This window comes from Rhinopithecus roxellana, chromosome 17, assembly GCF_007565055.1.
Source record: "Rhinopithecus roxellana isolate Shanxi Qingling chromosome 17, ASM756505v1, whole genome shotgun sequence".
In the NCBI taxonomy this organism is placed as follows: domain Eukaryota; kingdom Metazoa; phylum Chordata; class Mammalia; order Primates; family Cercopithecidae; genus Rhinopithecus; species Rhinopithecus roxellana.
Genome location: NC_044565.1, coordinates 84,974,644 through 84,995,450, shown reverse-complemented (window position 1 = coordinate 84,995,450; position 20,807 = coordinate 84,974,644). Strand labels below are relative to the sequence as shown.

The following is a 20,807-nucleotide window of genomic DNA, read 5'->3' as shown; positions in this document are numbered from 1 at the left end:
ATCCACCCGCCTTGGCCTCCAAAGTGCTGGGATTACGGGCATGAGCCACTGTGTTCAGTTCTTTTGCCCAGTTTTTAATGGCATTGTTTTTTGCTTGTTGAATTAATTTCCTTATAGATTCTAGATATTAGACAAAGTTAGGATAAAGACATTTGTCTAATGTCCAGAATCTATAAAGATATGTAGTTAGCAAATATTTTCTCCTATTCTGTGGATTGTCTGTGGATTCTTTTGTTTTACAGAAGCTAAAGAGCTTAATTAATCTAAAGAGATTAATTAGGTCCCACTTATCAGTTTTTGTTTTTGTTGCAATTGCTTTTGAGAACTTAGTCATAAGTTATTTCTCAGGGCCAATGTCCAGAACGGTGTTTTCTCTTTTTTTTTCTAACTAGGATTTTTATAGTTTGAGGTCTTACATTTTAATATTTAATCCATCTTGAATTGATATTTGTATATGGTGAAAGGTAGGGGTCCAGTTTCATTCTTCTGTATATAGCTAGCCACGTATCCTAGCACCATTTATTGAATAAGGAGTCTCTAACTCATTGCTTGTTTTTGTCAACTTTGTCAAAGATCAGATGGCTGTAGGTGTGTGGCTGTATTTCTGGATTATCTATTCCATTGGTCTGTGTGTCTGTTTTTGTACCAGGACCATGCTGTTTTGGTTACCTTAGCCTTAAACTATAGTTTGAAATTGGGTAATGTGATGCCTTTAGCTTTATTCTTTTTGCTTAGGATTGCTTTGGCTATTTGTGCCATTTTTTGGTTCCATATGAATTTAAGAAAATTTTTTTTCTGATTCTGTGAAAAATGGTGTTGGTAGTTTGACAGGAATAGCATTGAAGCATAAAAATGACACAATGGAATTCAGGGACTTGGGGAAAGGATGGGAAGGGGGTGAGGGATAAAAGATCACAAATCGGTCGCAGTGTATACTGCTTGGGTGATGAGGTGAATCTCACAAATCACCACCAAAGAACTTTCTGATGTAACCAGACACCACCTGTTCCCCAATAACTTATGGAAATAAAAACAAAAACCAAAGACTCTGACATTTATCAGGGGAAAAAATAAAAAATGGAATAGTGTTGAATCTATAGGTTGCTTTGGGCAGCATGGGTATTTTAAAAAATGATAATTGATTTTTGCAATCCATAAGCGTGGATTTTCCATTTGTTGGTGTCATCTATGATTTCTTTCAGTAATATTTTGTAGTTCTCCTTGTAGAGCTCTTTCACCTCCTCGGTAAGATGTGTTCCTGGGTTTTTAATTTTTTTTTTTTTTTTGGTGGCTATTGTAAATGGAGTTGCATTCTTGATTTGGCTGTCAGCTTGAACATTATTGATGTATAGAAATGCTGCTGATTTTATACATTGATTTTGTAACCTGAAATTTTACTGAAGTTGTTTATCAGCTTCAGGAGCCTTTTTGTGGAGTCTTTAGGGTTTTCTTGGTATGGAATCATATTGTCAGAGAAGAAAGATTGTTTGACTTCTTCTTTTCCTATTTGGATGCCTTTTATTTCTTTTTCTTGCCTGATTGTTCTGGCAAGGACTTCCAGTACTATGTTGAATAGGAGTGGTGAGAGTGGGTATCCTTGTCTTCTTCCAGTTCTCAAGGAGAATGCTTCCAGCTTATGCCTGTTCAGTATGATATTGGCTGTGGGTTTGTCATAGATGATTCTTATTATTTTGAGATATGTTCTTTCAGTGCCTAGTTTGTTGAGGGTTTTGTTTTTTTATCATGAAGGGATGTTGGATTTTATGAAGGCTATTCTCACATCTATTGAGGTGATCATATAGTTTTTAATTTTCTTTATGTGGTGAATCCCAATTATTCATTTGCGTATATGGAACCAACGTTGCATCTCAACAATGAAGCCTACTTGATCATGATGCATTAACTTTTTGATGTGTTGCTGGATTCGATTTGCTAGTATTTTGTTGAGGATTTTTGTGTCTATGTTCATCAGGGATATTGGCCTGTACTTTTCTTTCTTCATTGTGTCTTTTCCAGGTTTTGGTATTAGGGCAATGCTGGCTTTGTAGAACAACTTAGGGAGGAATTCCTTCTTGATTTTTGGGAATGGTTTCAGTAGAATTGGTACCTATTCTTCTTTGTGTATCTGGTATAATTCAGCTGTGAATTCATCTGGTCCCAGGACTTTTTGGTTGGTAGGTTATTGTTTTTTTATTATTATGGATTCAGTTTTGGAACTTGATATTGGTCTATTTCAATTTCTTTCTGATTCAGTCTTGGGAGATTGTGTAGTTTATCCATTTCCTCTAGATTTTCTAGTTTGTGTGCATTGAGGTGTTCATAATAGTCTCTGAGGATCTTGTGTATTTCTGTAGAATCTATTGTAATGTCAACTTTGTTGTTTCAGATTGTACTTATTTGGATCTTCACTCTTTTTTTTTCTATGTTAATCTAGCTAGCAGTCTATCAATTTTGTTTATCCTTTCAAAGAGCCAACTTTGGGTTTCATTGATCCTGTGTATGGATTTTTGGGTCTCAATTTCATTCAATTCCACTCTGATTTTAATTATTTTTGTTTCTTCTGCTAGCTTTGGGGTTAGTTTGTTCTGGTTTTTCTTGTTCTTCTAAGTGTGATATTAGATCATTAATTTGAGATCTTTCTTTCTGAGTTAGATATTTAGCATTATGAACTTCTTAACACTTTTTGCTGCATTTTAATATGTTTTGTGTCTGTTTTTATTTCAAAGAATTTTTTGATTTCATAAAAAAATCAAAACATAATTTTTGAAACATAATTTTATTGTTTACTTAAAAGCTATACAAGAGCAAGTTTGTTTGTTTGTTTGTTTGTTTGTTTGTTTGTGAGACAGAGTCTCACTCTATCGCCCGGCTGGAGTACAGTGGCACCATCTCAGCTCACTGCAACCTCCGCCTCCTGGGTTCAAGCAATTCTCCTGTCTCAGCCTCTTGAGTAGCTGGGGCTAGAGGCACACACCACCACGCCTGTCTAATTTTTTTGTGTGTTTTTGTAGTTTAGTAGAGTTGGCGTTTCACCACATTGCCCAGGTTGGTCTCGAACTCCTGAGCTCAGGCAGTCTGTCCGCCTCGGCCTCCCAAAGGGCTAGGATTATAGGCGTGAGCCACCGCGCCCAGCCAAGGGCAAGTTAATTTCTATGTAATTGTGTGGTTTTGGAAGATCTTCTTGGTATTGATTTCTATTTTTATTCTGCTGTGTTCTGAGAGTATGGTTGGTATAATTCAGTTTGTTTGTTTGTTTGTTTATTTATTTATTTATTTATTTATTTATTTGGAGACAGGGTCTCGCTCTGTACCCAGACTAGAGTGCAGTGGCATTATCTCGGCTCACTGCATCCTCTGCCTCCTGGTTCAGGTGATTCTCCTGCCTCAGCCTCTTGAGTACCTGGGATGACAGGCACGCACCACTGTGGCCGACTAATTTTTTGTATTTTTAGTAGAGATGGGGTTTCACCACGTTGGCCTATCTGGTCACAAACTCCTGACCTTCAAGTGATCCACCTGCCTCGGCCTCACAAATGAATCAGTTTTTTAAAATTTATTGAGATGTGCTTTTCGGCCAAGCATGTGGTCCATCTTGGAGTATGTTCTGTGTGCTGTTGAGAAGAATATTCTGTGGTTGATGAGTGGAGTGTTCTGTAGATATGTATTAGGTCCAATTGGTCAAATGTTGAATTTATACCCAGAATTTGTTTTTTAATTTTCTGCCTTAATGATCTGTCTAATGCTGTCAATGGGATGTTGAAATCTCCCAATATTATTACTATCTCTATAGATCTCTAAGAGCTTGTTTTATGAAACTGGCTGCTTTGGTGTTGGGTATGTGTATATTTAGAATTGTTAAGTCTTCTTGTTGAATCGAACCCTTTATCATTATGTAATTACCTTCTTTGTCCCTTTGTACTGTCGTTGGTTTTTTATATATAATTTTTTTCTTTTTTTTTTTAAATAGAAATGGGGTCTCACTGTGTTGCTGTGAACCCCAAATATCTGAGACAGATCTCAGTCAATTTAGGAAGTTTATTTTGCCAACGTTAAGGGCACGTGCCTGTGACACACCCTCAAGAGGTCCTGACAACATGTGCCCAAAGTGGTTGGGGCACAACTTGGTTTTATACATTTTAGGGAGGCATGAGACATCAATCAATATATATATAAGATATGCATTGGTTCTGTCTGGAAAAGCAAGACAATGCAAAGTGGGGAGAGTATGTCCAGGTCGTAGGTAGGTAAGGGACAAATGGTTGCCTTTTGTTTTTTTTTTTTTTTTGAGTTTCTGATTAGGCTTTCCAAAGGAGGCACTCAGATACGCACTTATCCCAGTGAGTAGAGGGATGGCTTTGAATTCTGTCTGTCCTTCATATGCAGGGAAATTCCTTGTGAGGGAGTTATGTAACTTTTTTCTAATCTTAGTAGCTGTCTTTTAGGAATAGAATAGGAGGCAGGGTTGCGCTAAGCATTTCCCAGCTTGACTTTTCGCTTTGGCTTAGTGATTGTGGGGTTCCAATATTTATTTTCCTTTCACGTTGCCCTGTCTGGTCTTGAACTCCTGAGCTCAAGCGATCCTCCTACCTGGTAAGAGTTAAAGAAAGGGGAAAGAGTCACATAGGATGGCTTGGCAGTTAGAGACAGGTTTACTTTAGATAAAACCTGAGAAGGGCTTCTGGCGGATTCTTTTTTTTTTTGTTCAGGAGTGCTTTCTCTTACAGACTGAGTACATGAGTATATATTGGTTTTAGGGTGAGGGGGCTTATCACAAGCTTGGAATATTTATGTGTGGGGGAGAAGTTTATGGTGAAGTTGGAATGTCTCTTGGCGAAGGGGGGGTTATCTTGGGGCTGACATCTTTCCAGCAGGAAGGGAGTTATCTCGGGGCTGGCATCTTCCCAGCCAAAGGTGGGTGGCTAGCACGTCTCTGGTCGCGGAGGAGTTTGGAATGTTTCTCGTTGGAGATGTTTTTTTGGTTTATGGTCATGCTGACCTTAGCCATTTAGACTGATGCCCTTTGGATTTAGGCAGTTTTTGATTAAGGTGAATTGGAAAATAACAGTGCTTGTGCAAGATGGTGATACTCCTGCTCTGTCACAGTTCGGCCTCTCAAAGCTCTGGGATTATAGGTGTGAGCCACTGTGCCTGGCCCTGTTGTTTGATTTAAAGTCTATTTTATCTGATATAAGAATAGTGACCCCTGGTCAGGTGCAGTCGCTCATGCCTGTAATCCCAGCACTTTGGGAGGCCGAGGTGGATGGATCACAAGGACAAGAGATCAAGACCATCCTGGCTAACATGGTGAAACCCCTTCTCTATCTACTAAAAATACAAAAATTAGCTGGGTGTGGTGGTGTGTGCCTGTAGTCCCAGCTACTCTGGAGGCTGAGGCAGGAGAATTGCTTGAACCCGGGAGGCAGAGGTTGCAGTAAGCCGAGATCGCACCATTGCACTCCAGCCTGGTGACAGAGCAAGACTCCATCTCAAAAATGGAAGGGGAAGGGGAAGGGGAAGGGGAAAGGGAAGGGGAAGGGAGACCCCTGACCTTTTTTGTTTTCCATTTGCTTGCTTTTTCCAACCCTTTACTTTGAGCCTGTGGATGTTTTTACGTGTGAGACATGTCTCTTGAAGGCAGCAGATGGATGGGTGTTCTTTCTTTCTTTCTTTCTTTCTTTCTTTCTTTCTTTCTTTCTTTCTTTCTTTCTTTCTTATCCAAATTGCAACTGTGTACCTTTTAAGCAGGATGTTTAGTAAAAGACGAAAGATTTATACAATCTGAAGAGACCCTTTACATTCAAGGTTAATGTTGACAGGTGAGGTTTTGATCCTATTATTAAATTGGTAGATGGTTGCTTTGCCATGTTTGTTGCATGGCTGCATTATGGGGTCTTTGGGCTATGTTCTTCAGTGTGTTTTTGTGGTATCAGTGTTGTTCTTTCATTTCCATGTTTAGAAGTCCTTTAAGGATCTCTGCTAAGGCTGATGTAGTGGTAACAAATTATGTTAGTGCTTGTTTGTCTGTAAAATATTTTATTTCTCCTTCATTTGTGAAGCTTAGTTTGGTAGAAGATGAAATTCTTGATTGTAGTGTCCTTTCTTTAAGAATGCTGAAAATAGACCCCCCATCTCTCTTGCCTTGTAAGGTTTCCACTGAGAAGTCCACTGTTCCTTTTGTATGTGATCTGACTTTTTTCTCTAGCTGCCTTTAAGATTTTTTCTTCAGCGTTAACCTTCAACAGTCTGGTGTCTATATGCCATGGTGATGTTCATGTTCACAGGGAGTTCTCTGGATTGCTTCTATCTGGATATCTTCCTCTCTGTCAAGATTAGGGAAATTTTCTTAAATTATGTCCTCAAATATGTTTTCCACGTCATTTACTTTTTCTCCTTCTCTCAGGAATACCAATAATTCATAGATTTGGTTGCTTTACATTATCAAATATTTCTCAAAGCCTTTTTCATTTAAAAAAAATTTTTTTTTTAGTCTGACTGAGTTAGTTTGAAAAACTGATCTTAAAGCTCCAAAATTCTTTCTTCTGCTTGATCCAGTCTATTAATAAAACTTAGTTATATTTTGAAATTCCTTAAGTGAGTTTTTCAATTCCAGAAGCTCTAATTGATTCCTTTTTAAGGTGTTTACCTTAAGATGCTTTCATTTCCTGAGTTGCTTTAGAAGTTTCTTTGTGTTTATTTGCAACCTTGTCTGGATCTTGTTGCGCTTCCTTGCAATCCTTGCTTTGAATTCTTTATCTGTCGTTTCTGAGTTTCCATTTGGGTCAGGAGCCATTGTGGGAACACGACTGTAATCCTTCAGTGGTGTCACTACATTTAGATTTTTCACAAATCCAAAATTCTTGGGATAGTTCCTTTTCATCTGGAGACATTCACACTTGTAATTTTTGTAATTATTTTAATGCGGGTGGGATTTTTTCTTTTTCTTTCTTTCACTATAATGTTGTTTTTCCCTTTCACATTTGTGATTTTAAATATCAACTCAGAAACCTGTTGAAAGAGACCCTTTTTCTCTGATTGTAGGCATTATTTATTATGCAGTGGTTATGAAGAAAGAAATGTAATAGAGTATAGTCAATACTAGTTTTAAGGTGTAGTTCCCATATATGTCATATTTACTGATAATTTATCATAAATCTTAGCCTGAATCAATTAGTGGCATAATTTAGATTTTATCTTTTTGAACATTTGTCAGAAATATTATCCATGTTTGATAGTTTGCATTTTTTCTTTTTAAATGTTTACTTATTGGGCCCCAGAATGCTCGTTGGAGGAGGGATTGGAATGAAATGTATCCTTCATTGAACAGGATTTTTGTTTTAGCTTAAAAATGAATTCTAAGATATGAATCACTTGTTTTCTTGCTGACATAAAAGCAAAACCTTTTTAGTTTTGATAGAGACAGGGTCTTACTATGTTGCCCAGGCTGGTCTCAAACACGTGGCCTCAAGCAGTCCTCTGGCCACAGCCTCCTAAATTGCTGGGATTCCAGGCATGAGCTACCCTGTCAGTTTAGCAAAGACAATTTAAATGATTACCAAGAAGTTAGCAAAGTAAATATGTTTATTTAACAACATCCAACATCCAGTGATGAGGGAAAAGCTTATTGTGCTGTGAAACCCTTTTGTGGTAGTTCCTTTGAAATTTATGTTGATTTTTTTTTTTTTTTTTAATATGAGGATTATCTGTTAAATGGTTTATTTTGTATTAGGTGCAAATGTCAATTGTCAAGCCTTGGACAAAGCTACTCCCTTGTTCATTGCTGCTCAAGAGGGACACACAAAATGTGTGGAGCTTTTGCTCTCCAGTGGGGCAGATCCTGATCTTTACTGTAATGAGGACAATTGGCAGTTACCTATTCATGCAGCTGCACAAATGGGCCATACAAAGTAAGTGTTAAAACAAAAAATAAGCATCATCTCTTAATCAAAAGCTAATAAAGAATAAATCTGGGCTAGACCCTTCACCTCTAAGCAAAATTTTCTTCCTTACCAATCTGCTGGGTGAATAGATCTACCCTAATCTGTCCCTCATGCTGTCTTTTGCTTTTACTAGTCTTGTACTTTGATATTGTGAGGCAGAGTTGCTAGAGACTGGGTAGGCTCAGGGACTTTCTCAGGGTATTGACTCTTCCCATTGATTTCTCTGGTAATGGCTGTATCCACCGCCTCCTCCTCCCTAGTTTTATCCCAGGCATCTTTTCAGCATCAATCTGATGAGGCCATCCATGTTACCTCTTTGACCCCAGAAAGCTTTTGAGTTTGTGATGCCTGTTGAAGTGTATGCTAAGTAGTCCTCCCTGTCTTAAACCCTTTGACTGAACTTTTCTTGATCTAACTTCAAGTTGGAGAGAGAGTAAATGGGGGTTCCAGGAATCTTAGAAGCTATATCCTGTGAGAATATGGCTGTCTATCTTTTTTTTTTTTTTTTTTTGCCATAATTTCTGCAATACCATTAGGTCCACAGAGGGTGATGGCTGTCTATCTTAAATTGGTAGTCAATAATTTTTAGAAATATATGTTTAGAATCTTTACAGCCATAATTCTACAATAGTACTTTTTATAGCTGTTGTTAGTATTATCTGATTTAAAAAGTAATAGTAAAATATTCATTACTTAATTTAGTTTGTTTACATAGTAGGAAAACAGATTCTGCGATTTGGTCATTGTGCCACTAGGTGACACAATACCTTACTATTTCATTAATATTTGTAAGCATGTTTATGTCTTGTGGGAGAGTATAATTTTTCCAGCCTATTTTAAAAAATTAAACACATTAAATTTAAGAGACATTAGACTATTTTAACAAAATGCTTAGGTTTAAAAATTTAATATTTTCCCCAATTCTTGATCATTTGTTTAAACGTAAGTGTTCGATATTATACTCTGAGCTTTAAATGATACCAAAAGTCTCTTGGGCATTTGTTCTCAATTTTGAGAATTCTCATTGTCACTGATGATTTTCTTTATAGCCTGCTTCAGAGGTAGCCCCTTTTGTGAATGTAAGTTCTACTTAAATGTTATCTTAGACATACATTACATGAGGAAAAGTTACAAAGATAAATTTACTGTTATAAAAATACTTAAGAGTAGCCCTGTCTTTTCCCAGAAAGAGGGAATTTCCTGGCTTTATTATACAGTTTTATTTTTAATTTTAGAAGGGTGGAATAGTCCTTTTTTCTTTCCAGTTGACTGCCAGAGGTAAGTTTACAAATAACCTAAGAACTTTTGTTTTAATTATTTTCTGAGAACTTTCTCTTCCTGGGAACCAGCTTCTTTATAAGTCTGCCTCCATATTTCATGAGCTCACTTTTTTTTCCAGATAATAGAATATTTTAGCAGAAATTATAATTTCTTCCTGATTAAAATATTAGTCTTAATTTCATGTCAATTATCATCTTTAAAAATTTTTACTAATTGGAAAAGAAAAACTAATTGGTACTTTAAGAAGGAAAATAGTGCATTTTCTTGATGCCAGTTTATACTTAGAAGAATGATGTTTAAAATAATTTATTAGACCCTAAAATATCTAACATAAAATTTGAATTTTGGGGAATAAGGTGGTGCCAGTAAGGTAATAAAATTAAAAGAGCACCTTTTCTGTTTACATATAGGGATGTTAATTTTGTTTCACATGTATTTAAAGACCTTTATATTAAGTGATAATAAGTGTAACATTTTAGAGTAAATATATAACATGTAATAGTTTAACGTTGTTGGTAGAAGGTACACCCTAGACAGAAATATTTCTTTAAATGAATCAGTTGGTAATTCTGAAAAAATTGTGCTTTAGAAATGTTGCCTACACTTATGCCCTTATAAAAACACTAAATTCTCCTGAATTTGTGTATTTATAGAATCTTGGACTTATTAATACCACTTACTAACCGGGCCTGTGACACTGGGCTAAACAAAGTAAGCCCTGTTTACTCAGCAGTGTTTGGGGGACATGAAGATTGCCTAGAAATATTACTCCGGAATGGCTACAGCCCAGACGCCCAGGCGTGCCTTGTCTTTGGATTCAGTTCTCCCGTGTGCATGGCTTTCCAAAAGGAGTATGTATATTTGCTATGTTTTTATTTTTATTCTTTTTTGCTGTATGGAGATATGTTTTGAAGTGACTTTGTTTCACGGTGAAACTTAGTATCTCTGTTAGTGCTAAATTGCTAGCTTGGAACACAAATAGGAAAAAAACGGATGCTTCAGTCAAGCTGTAGCACAAATGAGGTGATAATATCAGATTGTTTTCCTTCCTTCTTGGGATCTGGATTGCATTTTTAGTGCAGCAATTTTAGGGAATACTTACAATTTAAGTAGATGCAGAAATTCACTGATATTTTTGGTCTTCAAAACAATTCAAGAATTAAAAATGAGACTTTATCAAGTAAGGCAGTGACTGTTTCAGGTCATTTACCATTTCAAATTTATAAGATATGAGCCTAAAAATAAAACTTTAGTTTTATAGAAATTATTGTGTTTCTAATGTATTTAGTGCATAGCATTTAAAAAAAATTTTTTTTTGAGACAGGGTCTCACTCTGTGGCCCAGGCTGGAGTGCAGTGGCACCATCTTGACTCACTGCATCCTCCACATCCCAGGCTCAAGTGATCCTTCTACCTCAGCCTCCAGAGTAGCTGGGTCTACAGGCATACACCAACACTCCCAGCGAATGTTTTTATTTTTAGTAGAGATGAGGTTTCTCCATGTTGCCCAGGCTGGTCTTGAACTCCTGGGCTCAAGCAGTTCACTTGCCTCGGCCTCCCAAAATGCTGGGATTACAGGCGTGACCTACCATGCCTGGCTGTATATTATTTTTTGATGTGAATCTGAATAGTTAAGTTTTTAAAAGCCCCCAAATTAATTATTTTTCTAAACTGTCATAATTCTGTGAAATAGACTAAGTGAAGAATTACTGCTGCCTTGTTAGTGTCTGGCCAGTAACTTTGTCTATAACACTCCTACGGTTTTAAAACACTGAGAATAAAGCCATGTGTAAGAAAAGCCTATTGAGTAATATCTGATCATTCAGTAATGGAATAAGTTGTGAAGATAGATGCTGTTGTGTTTAATGACACAGAAGAGGTTGCCGGCATACCTCAAATTGTATTGGCCTTCTTGAATTCACTATTATGGATCTCTATTTAGTTTAAGTAGTTATCAAGAAATTATTTACTACGCTTTTCAGCCTTTACTATCTCTTAACATTTGCCATGTAAAATTAGTAGTTCACTATATTTGTTTGAAGTTTAAGCTTATCCATTTTAGTAGAGACAGGGTTTCACCAGGTTGGTCTCAAACTCCTGGCCTCAAGTGATCTGTCTGCCTCCAGCCTCCCAAAGTGATGGGATTATAGGTGTGAGCCACCCCACCCGGCCTCTTAAACTTATACATTTTAGTTTGAATATTTGGGTTTTGGTTAATCTGAGTATCTGGGACCCACTTTATGCATAACTTTCATCATCTCATAGGATTTTCTTGTGTACCCCATTAAGTTTTGTCTTTTTAAACAGAAGAGCTGTAATTACTTCAGTTGACCTTCAGTGAGGTTGCACTGATGACTTTTAGTTGCCCTTCTCTATCCCAAATCTTAACTCCATTACAGAGCTGAACATTTCTTATTAGACCAGAATATAACAGTTTTGGATTGCGCACATGTGTGCATGTGCATGTGTACGTGTGTGTGTGTATTCAGTATGATGGTGGTCTTTTTTGGCCTTCATCTTATCTTTTGGATGAACAATGTGTTTGGTCCTTACGATCACAGCAGCTAAGCTCATGCCTCATTACCTTATAAGTGTAGTTTGAATTAAGCCATATAACGTAGTACTACTGTTAACCCTGAAACACCTTAAAATTAATGATATTCCTTGGGAGCTGGGCAGTATGTTTCATGCCATCTATAGGTTCAGATAAATAAAATTAGGTGGGAAAGATCTTAAATAGGTTTTTAGATTTTCCAAGATTAGTTGAAATTTTAGGGGGGCAGACCCTTTTTTCTCCTTAGATTTCTACAAAATCAGTCAATAACACTAGTTGACCATTTTGTTATGTAGAGAGCACTAAATAGATCCTGTTAAACTTACTGAGGAAGCTGAAACATAGACACTATCCTTTGAGAATTTAAAACCTAATGGGGAAAATAGTATTTAGTGGCATTTTCCTCACTATCTTCTGCTATCTTTGGCAAAGAAGTGTTTTTAATGTATTTTTTTGTATTTTTTACAGACTCATAGAAGGAAAGGTTCCTGTTTTTTTTCTGCTGTGTCTGGGATAACTGCAAATATGAACTATTATCTCATTCTTGAGTAGTGATATAAATGATTTTTTTCTTTTCCTTTCACAAGTACTCCAAAGTTGTATTTTTAAGGAACTCCACAGTTTGGTTTGCTTTTTATGTCTCAGTTATTCTGTAGAATTTTTTTCTGTATCAACTTCAGTGATGCTAAGAAGTTCTTAACATGCTGTGTAGCCTATGTGGAGTAATTCCACTACACCCTCTCCCTTTCTCTTTCACTAATGACTACAAAAAACTGTGGTCAAAATTCAAAACAAAACTACTTGAGGACTCTCAAAGGGACAAAAGCAGATAGATTATGAAAGAGAGTAAGAGGGTGGTAACTTGATGAAGAGACCCACATGAAAACGAATTTTCCAGTGTCCTTTTCCTTTTTTTTTTTTTTTTTTTTTGAGACAGTCTCGCTGTGTTGCCCAGACTGGAGTACATGATCTGGGCTCACTGCAACCTCCATCTCCTGGGTCCAAGCGATTATCTTGTCTCAGCCACCCGAGTACCTGGGATTATAGGCAAGTGCCACCACACTCAGCTACTTTTTGTATTTTAAAAGAGATGGGGTTTCACCATGTTGGCCAGGCTGGTCTCAAACTTCTGACCTCAAGTGATCTGCCCGCCTTGGCCTCCCAAAGTGTTGGTATGAGCCACTATGCCTGGCCTCCTTTTTCTTTTGCTGTGTTGCCCTGAGGGCCAACCCTGAACTGGAACTGAGTAGCACCAGTGGCACCAGCAGTTAAAATCAGTCAGTAACATTAATTGTCCAGTTGTTTAATATAGAGAGCACTAAACAGATCCTATTAAACTTACTGAGAAAGCTGAAACAGACACAATAGAAAACCTGTTTTTCTGGTCAGGGGAATCAGGTAAATGGAACCCTATGGGCCAGAGAATGGTAGGGGAGTCTTGGAGAAGAGAGAGCTTGGAGAAGCGGATACCCTAATTCGGCATATGAATTTGCATATTCCCGACTTACCCCAAGCTTTAAATGCACAAGACAGACCCAAATTGTTTTTTATTTTGTTTTGCTTTTGAGACAGGATCTCATTCTGTTGCCCAGGACAGAGTGCAGTGACATGATCATGACTCACTGCAGCCTTAACTTTCCTGGACTCAGGTAGATATCCTGCCTCAGCCTCTTGAGTAGCTGGGACTACAGCTGTACGCCACCATGCCTGGATTTTTTTTTTCTTTGTATTTTTTGTAGACACAGGGTTTGCCGTGTTGCCTAGGCTGGTCTTAAACTCCGAGCTCAAGTGATCTGCCTGCCTTGGCCTCTCAAAGTGCTGATAATACAGGCATGAGCCATGGCACCCAGCCAACCCAAAATGTTGAAAGTAAGATTTGAACTATCATCAAAGTCTCAGGCTAGACTCTGAGTGGCACATTCATGGGTCCAGGCTTACAGCAGGAAAGCAGAGGCTTCTGAGAGCTGAACTGACATTGGAACCACTGTATAAGGTGAAACAGAAATTGCAGTTTGAACCTAACTAGGTTATGTGCTTGCTGAAATAAACAAACCAAAAAACTAGTGTTCTTCAAAGGATTATAACGAGACCCAGGACTCAGAATTTATATAGCATGTGAAAGTTAATTCACAATGTCCAGGAGACAACCTAAAATTATTTGATATATAAAGAACTGATAAAACATGACTAAATCTCATGGTTTGAAAAAGCAATTAAGAGATGCCAGTGCTGAGATGGTCCAGTTGTTAGAAATATCAGATACTTGAAAGCAGCTCTTATAACAGTGCTTCATGAGGCTAACATACTGGAAAAAATGAAAAGGTAGAAATTCTCAGCTGAGAATTAGAAACTATAAAAAAAACTAAAAAATACAATAATCTGAAATAAAAAATTTACTACATGGACTCCATAGCAGAATGAAAGATATAGGAAAGAGTAAATTAACTTAAAAGTAAACCAGTAGAAATTATTAACACAGGATAAGACATGCTCTCTGGCAGCTGGAGTGTGCAGGCTGGCCTGGCACAACCATGCAGCTTCTGGAGTTTCTGTTGGTTAGAGATTCAGGAAGAGCTTGGTGGGCAGTTCTGGCTTGGACGTTTCTCTTATAGTTGCATTAAATATTAGTTGAAGCTACAGTCATTAGCAAGCTTGACAGGAGCCAGAGGATCAACTTCCACAGAGGCTTACTGACATGGATCACTCATATGTCTGGGTGTTGGCAGGAAACCTCGGTTTCTCTCTATAAAAGCCTCTCCACAGGACGGCTGGAATATCCTCATGGCATGGTAGCTGATTCCCTCAGAGGAAGAGATCCAAGAGAGAACAAGGCAGAAGTCATAGTGACCTGGTTCTTTGAAATTATGGCTGTCATCTCCACAGATCACATACACAAGCCCTGATTTAATATGGAAAGACTGTACAAAAGCACAAATATGAGGAAGAGAGGATCATTGGGAGCCATCTTGGAGGCTAGCTGTCTCACACATTATCTCTGAAATTGCTATTTTTTAATTTTGAAATTTTTAAACATACATAAAAGTAGAGAGATTGGTACAATGAACTCCCATAGACCCATTATTCATACTCAGTAGTGATCAAGGAAATGAATGCCATCATTTTATTTTTTGCAAATATCCCTGAGAAACACATGCTCTTCCCACCTCCAGCCTTCATCCAAACATCTTATACTAACTTTCTTTAGATTTCAGTGTTCCAGGCTCTCTCCTTCTCTCCTCTTTCTGGTATGTTTATGGGGTAGAGGCAAGATCATTACAAAGAAAGAAGGCCCTTTGTGCTGGGCATCTAGGCTTTTTCAGACATCCTGTGAAACCTAGACAGAGTCTCCCAAGCCTCAGCTCTTACACTCTGCACCCACAGGCTTAACACCATGACCATGTAGAAGCCACCATTATGACTTGCACCCTCTGAAGCAGTGGCCTGAGCTGTACCTGGGCCCCTTTGAGCCATGGCAGGAGCAGCTAGGATGCAGGGACTAGTGTCCCAAGGCTGTGGAGGGCAATGGGGCACTGGGCCTGGCCCATGAAACAATTCAGTCCTCCTAGGCCTCTGGGCCTGTGATGGGTGAGGCTGCTGGGAAGGTCTCTGAAATGCCTTTGAGGCCTTCCACCACCCCCTGGTGGTTTTGGCTATTAGGACTTGGCTCCTTTTTACTTAATGCGGATTTCCGAAGTCTGCTTGAATTCCTTCCCTGAAAATAGGCTTTTCTTTTCTACCATTTGCCAGGCTGCAACTTTTCCAAACTTTTATACTCTGCTTCTCCTTTAAATGTAAGTTCCAACATTAGGTTATTTCTTTGCTGATGCATATGAGCCTAGGTTCTTACAAGCAGACAGGCTACCTCTTGAACACTTTGGTGCTTCGAAGTTTCTTCCACCAGGTACCCTAAATTATCACTCTCAAGTTCAAAGTTCTACAGATCTCCAGAGCAGGGGCACAATGCATCCAGGTTCTTTGCTAAGGCATAACAAAAGTGACCTTTGCTCTAGTTCCCAGTAAGCTCTGCTTTTCCATCTGAGACCTTGTCAGCCCAGCCTTTACTATTATTCACTATCACCACTTTGGTGACAACCATTTAACCAGTCTCCAGGGAGTTCCAAACTTCCCCTCATCTTTCTGTCTTCTTCTGAGCCCTCCAAACTCTTCCACCCTCTGCCCATTACCCAGTTCCCAAGTTGCTTCCATATTTTTAGGTGTCTTTATAGCAGTGCCCTACTCTTTAGTCCCAATTTTCTGTATTAGTTCATTCTTGCATTGCTATAAAGAAATACCTGAGACTGGGTAATTTATAAAGAAAAAGGTTTAATTGGCTCACAGTTCCACAGGTTGTACAGGAACCATGATGTTGGTGTCTGCTCAGCTTTTGGAGACACCTCAGGAAACATAATCATGGCAGAAGGTGAAGTGAGAGCAGGCCACTTCTTACACGGCAGGAGCAAGAGAGTGAGTGTGGGAGGTGCCACATACTTTTAAACAACCAGATCTCACAAGAACTCACTACTGTGAGGACACTACTGAGGGGAATGGTGCTAAACCCATCCCCATGATCCAGTCATCTCCCACCAAGCCCCACCTTCAACACTGGGGATTACAATTCATCATGAGATTTGGGTGGGGACACAGATCCAAACCACTTCAGTAGATCTAGGGTGGGACCTGATATTCTGCATTTCTTTCTTTTTCTTTTCTTTCTTCCTTTTTTTTTTTTTTTTTGAGACAAGAGTCTCACTCTATCACCCAGGCTGGAGTGCAGTGACACCATCTCAACTCCCTGCAACCACCACCTCCCGGGTTTACGCGTTTCTCATGCGTCAGCCTCCCAAATAGCTGGGATTACAGGTGTGTGCCACCATAGCTGGCTAATTTTTGTATTTTTAGTAGAGATGGGGTTTCACCATGTTGGCTAGGCTGGTCTCGAACTCTTAAGCTCAAGTGATCTGCCCCCCTCAGCCTCTCAAAAGTGTTGGGATTACAGGTGTGAGCCACTGTGCCCGGCATACTCTGCATTTCTTTCTTTCTTTCTTTTTTTTTTTTGAGACGAAGTCTTGCTCTGTCGCCCAGGTTGGAGTGCAGTGGTGCGATCTTGGCTCACTGCAAGCTCTGCTTCCTGGGTTCACACCCTTCTCCCACCTCAGCCTCCTGAGTAGCTGGGACTACAGGTGCCCGCCATCACGTCTGGCTAATTTTGTTTTTGTGTTTTTAGTAGAGACAGGAGTTTCACCATGTTAGCCAGGATGGTCTCGAACTCTTGAGCTCAAGTGATCTGCCGGCTTCGGCCTCCCAGAAGTGCTGGAATTACAGGCATGAGCCACCGTGCCCAGGCCATATTCTGCATTTCTAACAAGCTAACAAGATGGTGCCAATGCTGCTGATCCACAGACCACACTGTGAGTAGCAGGACTGTAGAGCTGTGCTGCCCAGATTGGTAGCCACCAGCCACATGTGGCTATTTAAATTAATTAAAATTAAGTAGCATTATAAATTACTTCTTCAGTTTCCCTAGCCACCCTTCAAATGCTCCAGAATCATGTGTGGCTAGCTACCCTACCGAATAGTACATCATCACAGAAAGTTCCGCTGCATGGCGGTGGTATAGAGAATTGACTCATAGTAACTCTCTCACGGCTACTTTTTAGACCCGAACAATTATTTATTCACAGCAAAAGAAGACCTGGGCAGGGTCAACAGCAACAGGTTACTTATAGTATTTATTTCCTCTTTCCGGAACGGACAACTCGGTGTTCCCAAAGACAATATGGAAGGTTGTTTGGTTAGCTCAGGACCTGAGCAAAAGAGGTTGGATATGTTTACCAGATTGTGAGAATGGATGAATTGCTTTTCTTCACACTAGAAGTATATTTTTCTTAATAACTAGTATTGGGCATAAGAATCAGGGCTGAGAATGCTGGGGGAAGACATCCTATTAAGAAACTGCCTTTTGGCCGAGTACGGTGACTCATGCATGTAATCCCAGCACTTTGGGAGGGTGAGGTGGGCAAACCACGAGGTCAGGAGATCGAGACCATTCTGGCTAACATGCTGAAACCCTGTCTCTACTAAAAATACAAAAAGTTAGTCGGGCATGGCGGCACGCTCCTGTAGTCCCAGCTACTCGGGAGACTGAGCCAGGAGAATGGCGTGAACCCGGGAGGCAGAGCTTGCAGTGAGCCGAGATCGCACCACTGCACTCCAGCCTGGGCAACAGAGCAAGACTCTGTCTCAAAAACAAAACAAAACAAAACAAAACAAAACAAAACACCAAAAGAAGCTGCCTTTTGACTCCTTTTTAAAGACATAATATTTTGTCTGTCTGTTTACATATCTGCTTCTTCATTAGACTGTAAGCTCCTTGAGAGCAGGGATTTGCCCTGGATCTGACTCCTATTAGGCATTCAAAATATATTTGTGAATTAATGAATCAATAATTATATCAGATTGGCATATTTATTGGTATGTTAGTCTTCTTCAGTGCCTTGTGGAGGGAGAAGGATGGAGCATGATTCTTGGGCTTGGATGAGTCACAGATGTATAGTGGCTGTGTGACTTCGGGTATTTCACTTCATTCTGCTAAATCACATTCCGTTATCTTTAAAATATGGATAGTAATAACACTTAAGCTTGCTTTAGAAAATTATTTTGAGGATCAAAAGAACTAACAGTTGTGAAACGCTTTGTAATTTATAATTATTATCTTTAAAAATCCCTAGTTTTTTGGGTGAGAGGATCTTTGGTCTCAATGTCCATATACATACAGATCACCTTGCACAGGTGTCTGTCTTGTTCTCTCATTCTAGGGTATTGCCTGTTTGGAACATCCACTCATACTTTCAAACTGTCCCTCTCTGGCCAACTAGCTTTTGCAATTTATAAATATTTACAAATGTTTAACAAATTTAAAAGTTAAAAAAAAAATTAAAGAAGTTATCCACACAGAAGTATGGAAAAGAAAAAAGATTGAAGAAAAAAACAAGAGCCTCCGGGAACCAAGGGACAATACCAACAGGTCTAACATTCATGTCATTAAAATCCAGAAAGAGAGGAGATTGGGCACAGAAAAAATATGTAAATTAATAATTGCTAAAAACTTCCTATTATTGGATAATGATATAAATTTACAGATTTAAGAAGCCTGTTAAACCCAAACAGGATAAACTCACAGAAAGGCATGGTCAGAAAAATCAAACTGCTATAAACCAAATGTAAAGGAGACCTAGTCTCTCCCCGGATCAAAGAAGAAAAAGAAAAACAAAAGTAAAGGGGAAGCAGTATGGTGTACAGTAGTCCTTGGTCACAGACATGAGTTAACAAACTTTGTTTTTGTTTTTGCATCTCTTAGTAATTTTGCTCCTTGAAGTGGCCATGTAAGCATAATTACAATTTTTTTGTGTGTGGCTATCGAAAGGGCATATGAAGTATTTTCTTTCATATGAGACTTGTAATTGAACCAATATATTATTAGGTCGATTTTCAGTGAGTAGTCATTGTAAAATGCTATATTTTTAGCCTTGAAAAAATAAAGTCAAAACATCAAAATATCTGTTTTAGGAGTGTATATTCTCTTTGTCTTTTATTTTTCATTCTAGAATTGGGCAACACCTTATTCTATAAAATAGAACATAGCAAACTTCAAGGACAAAGAGACTTAGAATTTGGTTGTGGGAATATTGTCAAAAATATCAAGGTTCAAAATTAACCGAAGTAGGATCGCAGGTCAATGTGAAATATTGTCACTTATCTCAACTAGAGTGATAATTAAATGGCTTCAGAAGGCAAATGCAGAAAGTTATATAGTTGTAGAAAAACCTTAGTTCTTTATTAGAGAGTTTTCATAAGTAATGGGATAGAATAAAGACAACATGAAACACAGGGAATCATCTTGATAAAATGCAGAATCTTTGTTTTTTTAGACCAGTTACCTAAAAGGTGAAGGAAAACCTTTCATTATTTCTAAAACTAAATACTACATTTTTATTATCTAATGTCTGGCTGGTTGCTTATACAGTTCCTGTATGCGTAATGTGAGACTCATTTATTTTGAGTTTCCGTATGAAGCTTTGCCAATTAGGCAAGAAAATGATCATTTTCCCAGTAGGTTTTGCTTTAGTATGTCAAGAGGGTCATATAACCAGTGTCTGAGGGAAAAAAATTGAAGCTGAAAAATATGTTTTTGATTATTTCTTTCAATAAGTAAGCATTTTAAAATTTGGGTTGCCTACAATCACATGACTAAAATTAATTAAATTAATTAGAGTCACCAATTACAAAGCAAGGACAATTGAATGTAATTTTCATTTTAAAATAGCTATCATATGTTGTTTTTTCCTTTTTTTTTTTTTTTTTTTTTTTTTTTTTTTTTTTTGAGACAGAGTCTCTTGCTCTGTGGCCCAGGCTGGAGTGCAGTGGCGTGATCTTGGCTCACTGCAACCTCTGCCTTCTGGGTTCACGCGTTTCTCATGCCTCAGCCTCCTGAGTAGCTGGAATTACAGATGTATGCCACCACACCTGGCTAATTTTTGTATTTTTAGTAGAGACGGGGTTTCGCCATGTTGGTCAGGCTGGTCTCAAACTCGTGGCCTCAAGTGATCTGTCTGCCTTGGCTTTTTAAAGTGTGGGATTACAGGTGTGAGCCACCACACCCAGCCCTTCTTACTTTTCTTAATGTGACATACATGAATTTCCTATATCGCTTTTACCAGTTATTAATAAGAGTTCAAATTTGGTCACAATACTGGTATCAGGTAACTTAGAAGACTCAATTTTCCAAAATTAATTATTTGATATTCTAATTTTTAGGGATTTGGTAATAGATAAGTTGAATGATGTAAATTTAAAATTTTTATTTTTATAGCAACAGTGTGTTATGATAGTGTTAATTTGGTATGATTGTTGTAATTAACGCCTATCTGACTTCAGGTGTTAATGGCTAAAAGACTTTCTTTTCTCATTTGTATGTTTTCTAGTATTTCTCTGAAATCTATTAATTTAGTATTTATGGTCTTTCTTGCACTATTGACC

The 20,807-nt window shown here is 38.3% G+C and overlaps 1 protein-coding gene across 5 annotated transcripts in view; it reads left to right on the top strand.

Annotated features, from left to right (window-relative positions):
- The window catches only part of ASB3 (ankyrin repeat and SOCS box containing 3), a 126,737-nt gene that overhangs the window by 64,350 nt on the left and 41,580 nt on the right, over positions 1 to 20,807 (top strand). For all 5 annotated transcript variants that reach the window (XM_030920803.1, XM_010378883.2, XM_030920806.1 and 2 more), the window contains 2 exons: positions 7,727 to 7,904; positions 9,872 to 10,069. In XM_030920803.1, the coding sequence (XP_030776663.1) occupies positions 7,727 to 7,904; positions 9,872 to 10,069 (376 nt within the window). The remainder of the gene's footprint in view (positions 1 to 7,726; positions 7,905 to 9,871; positions 10,070 to 20,807) is intronic.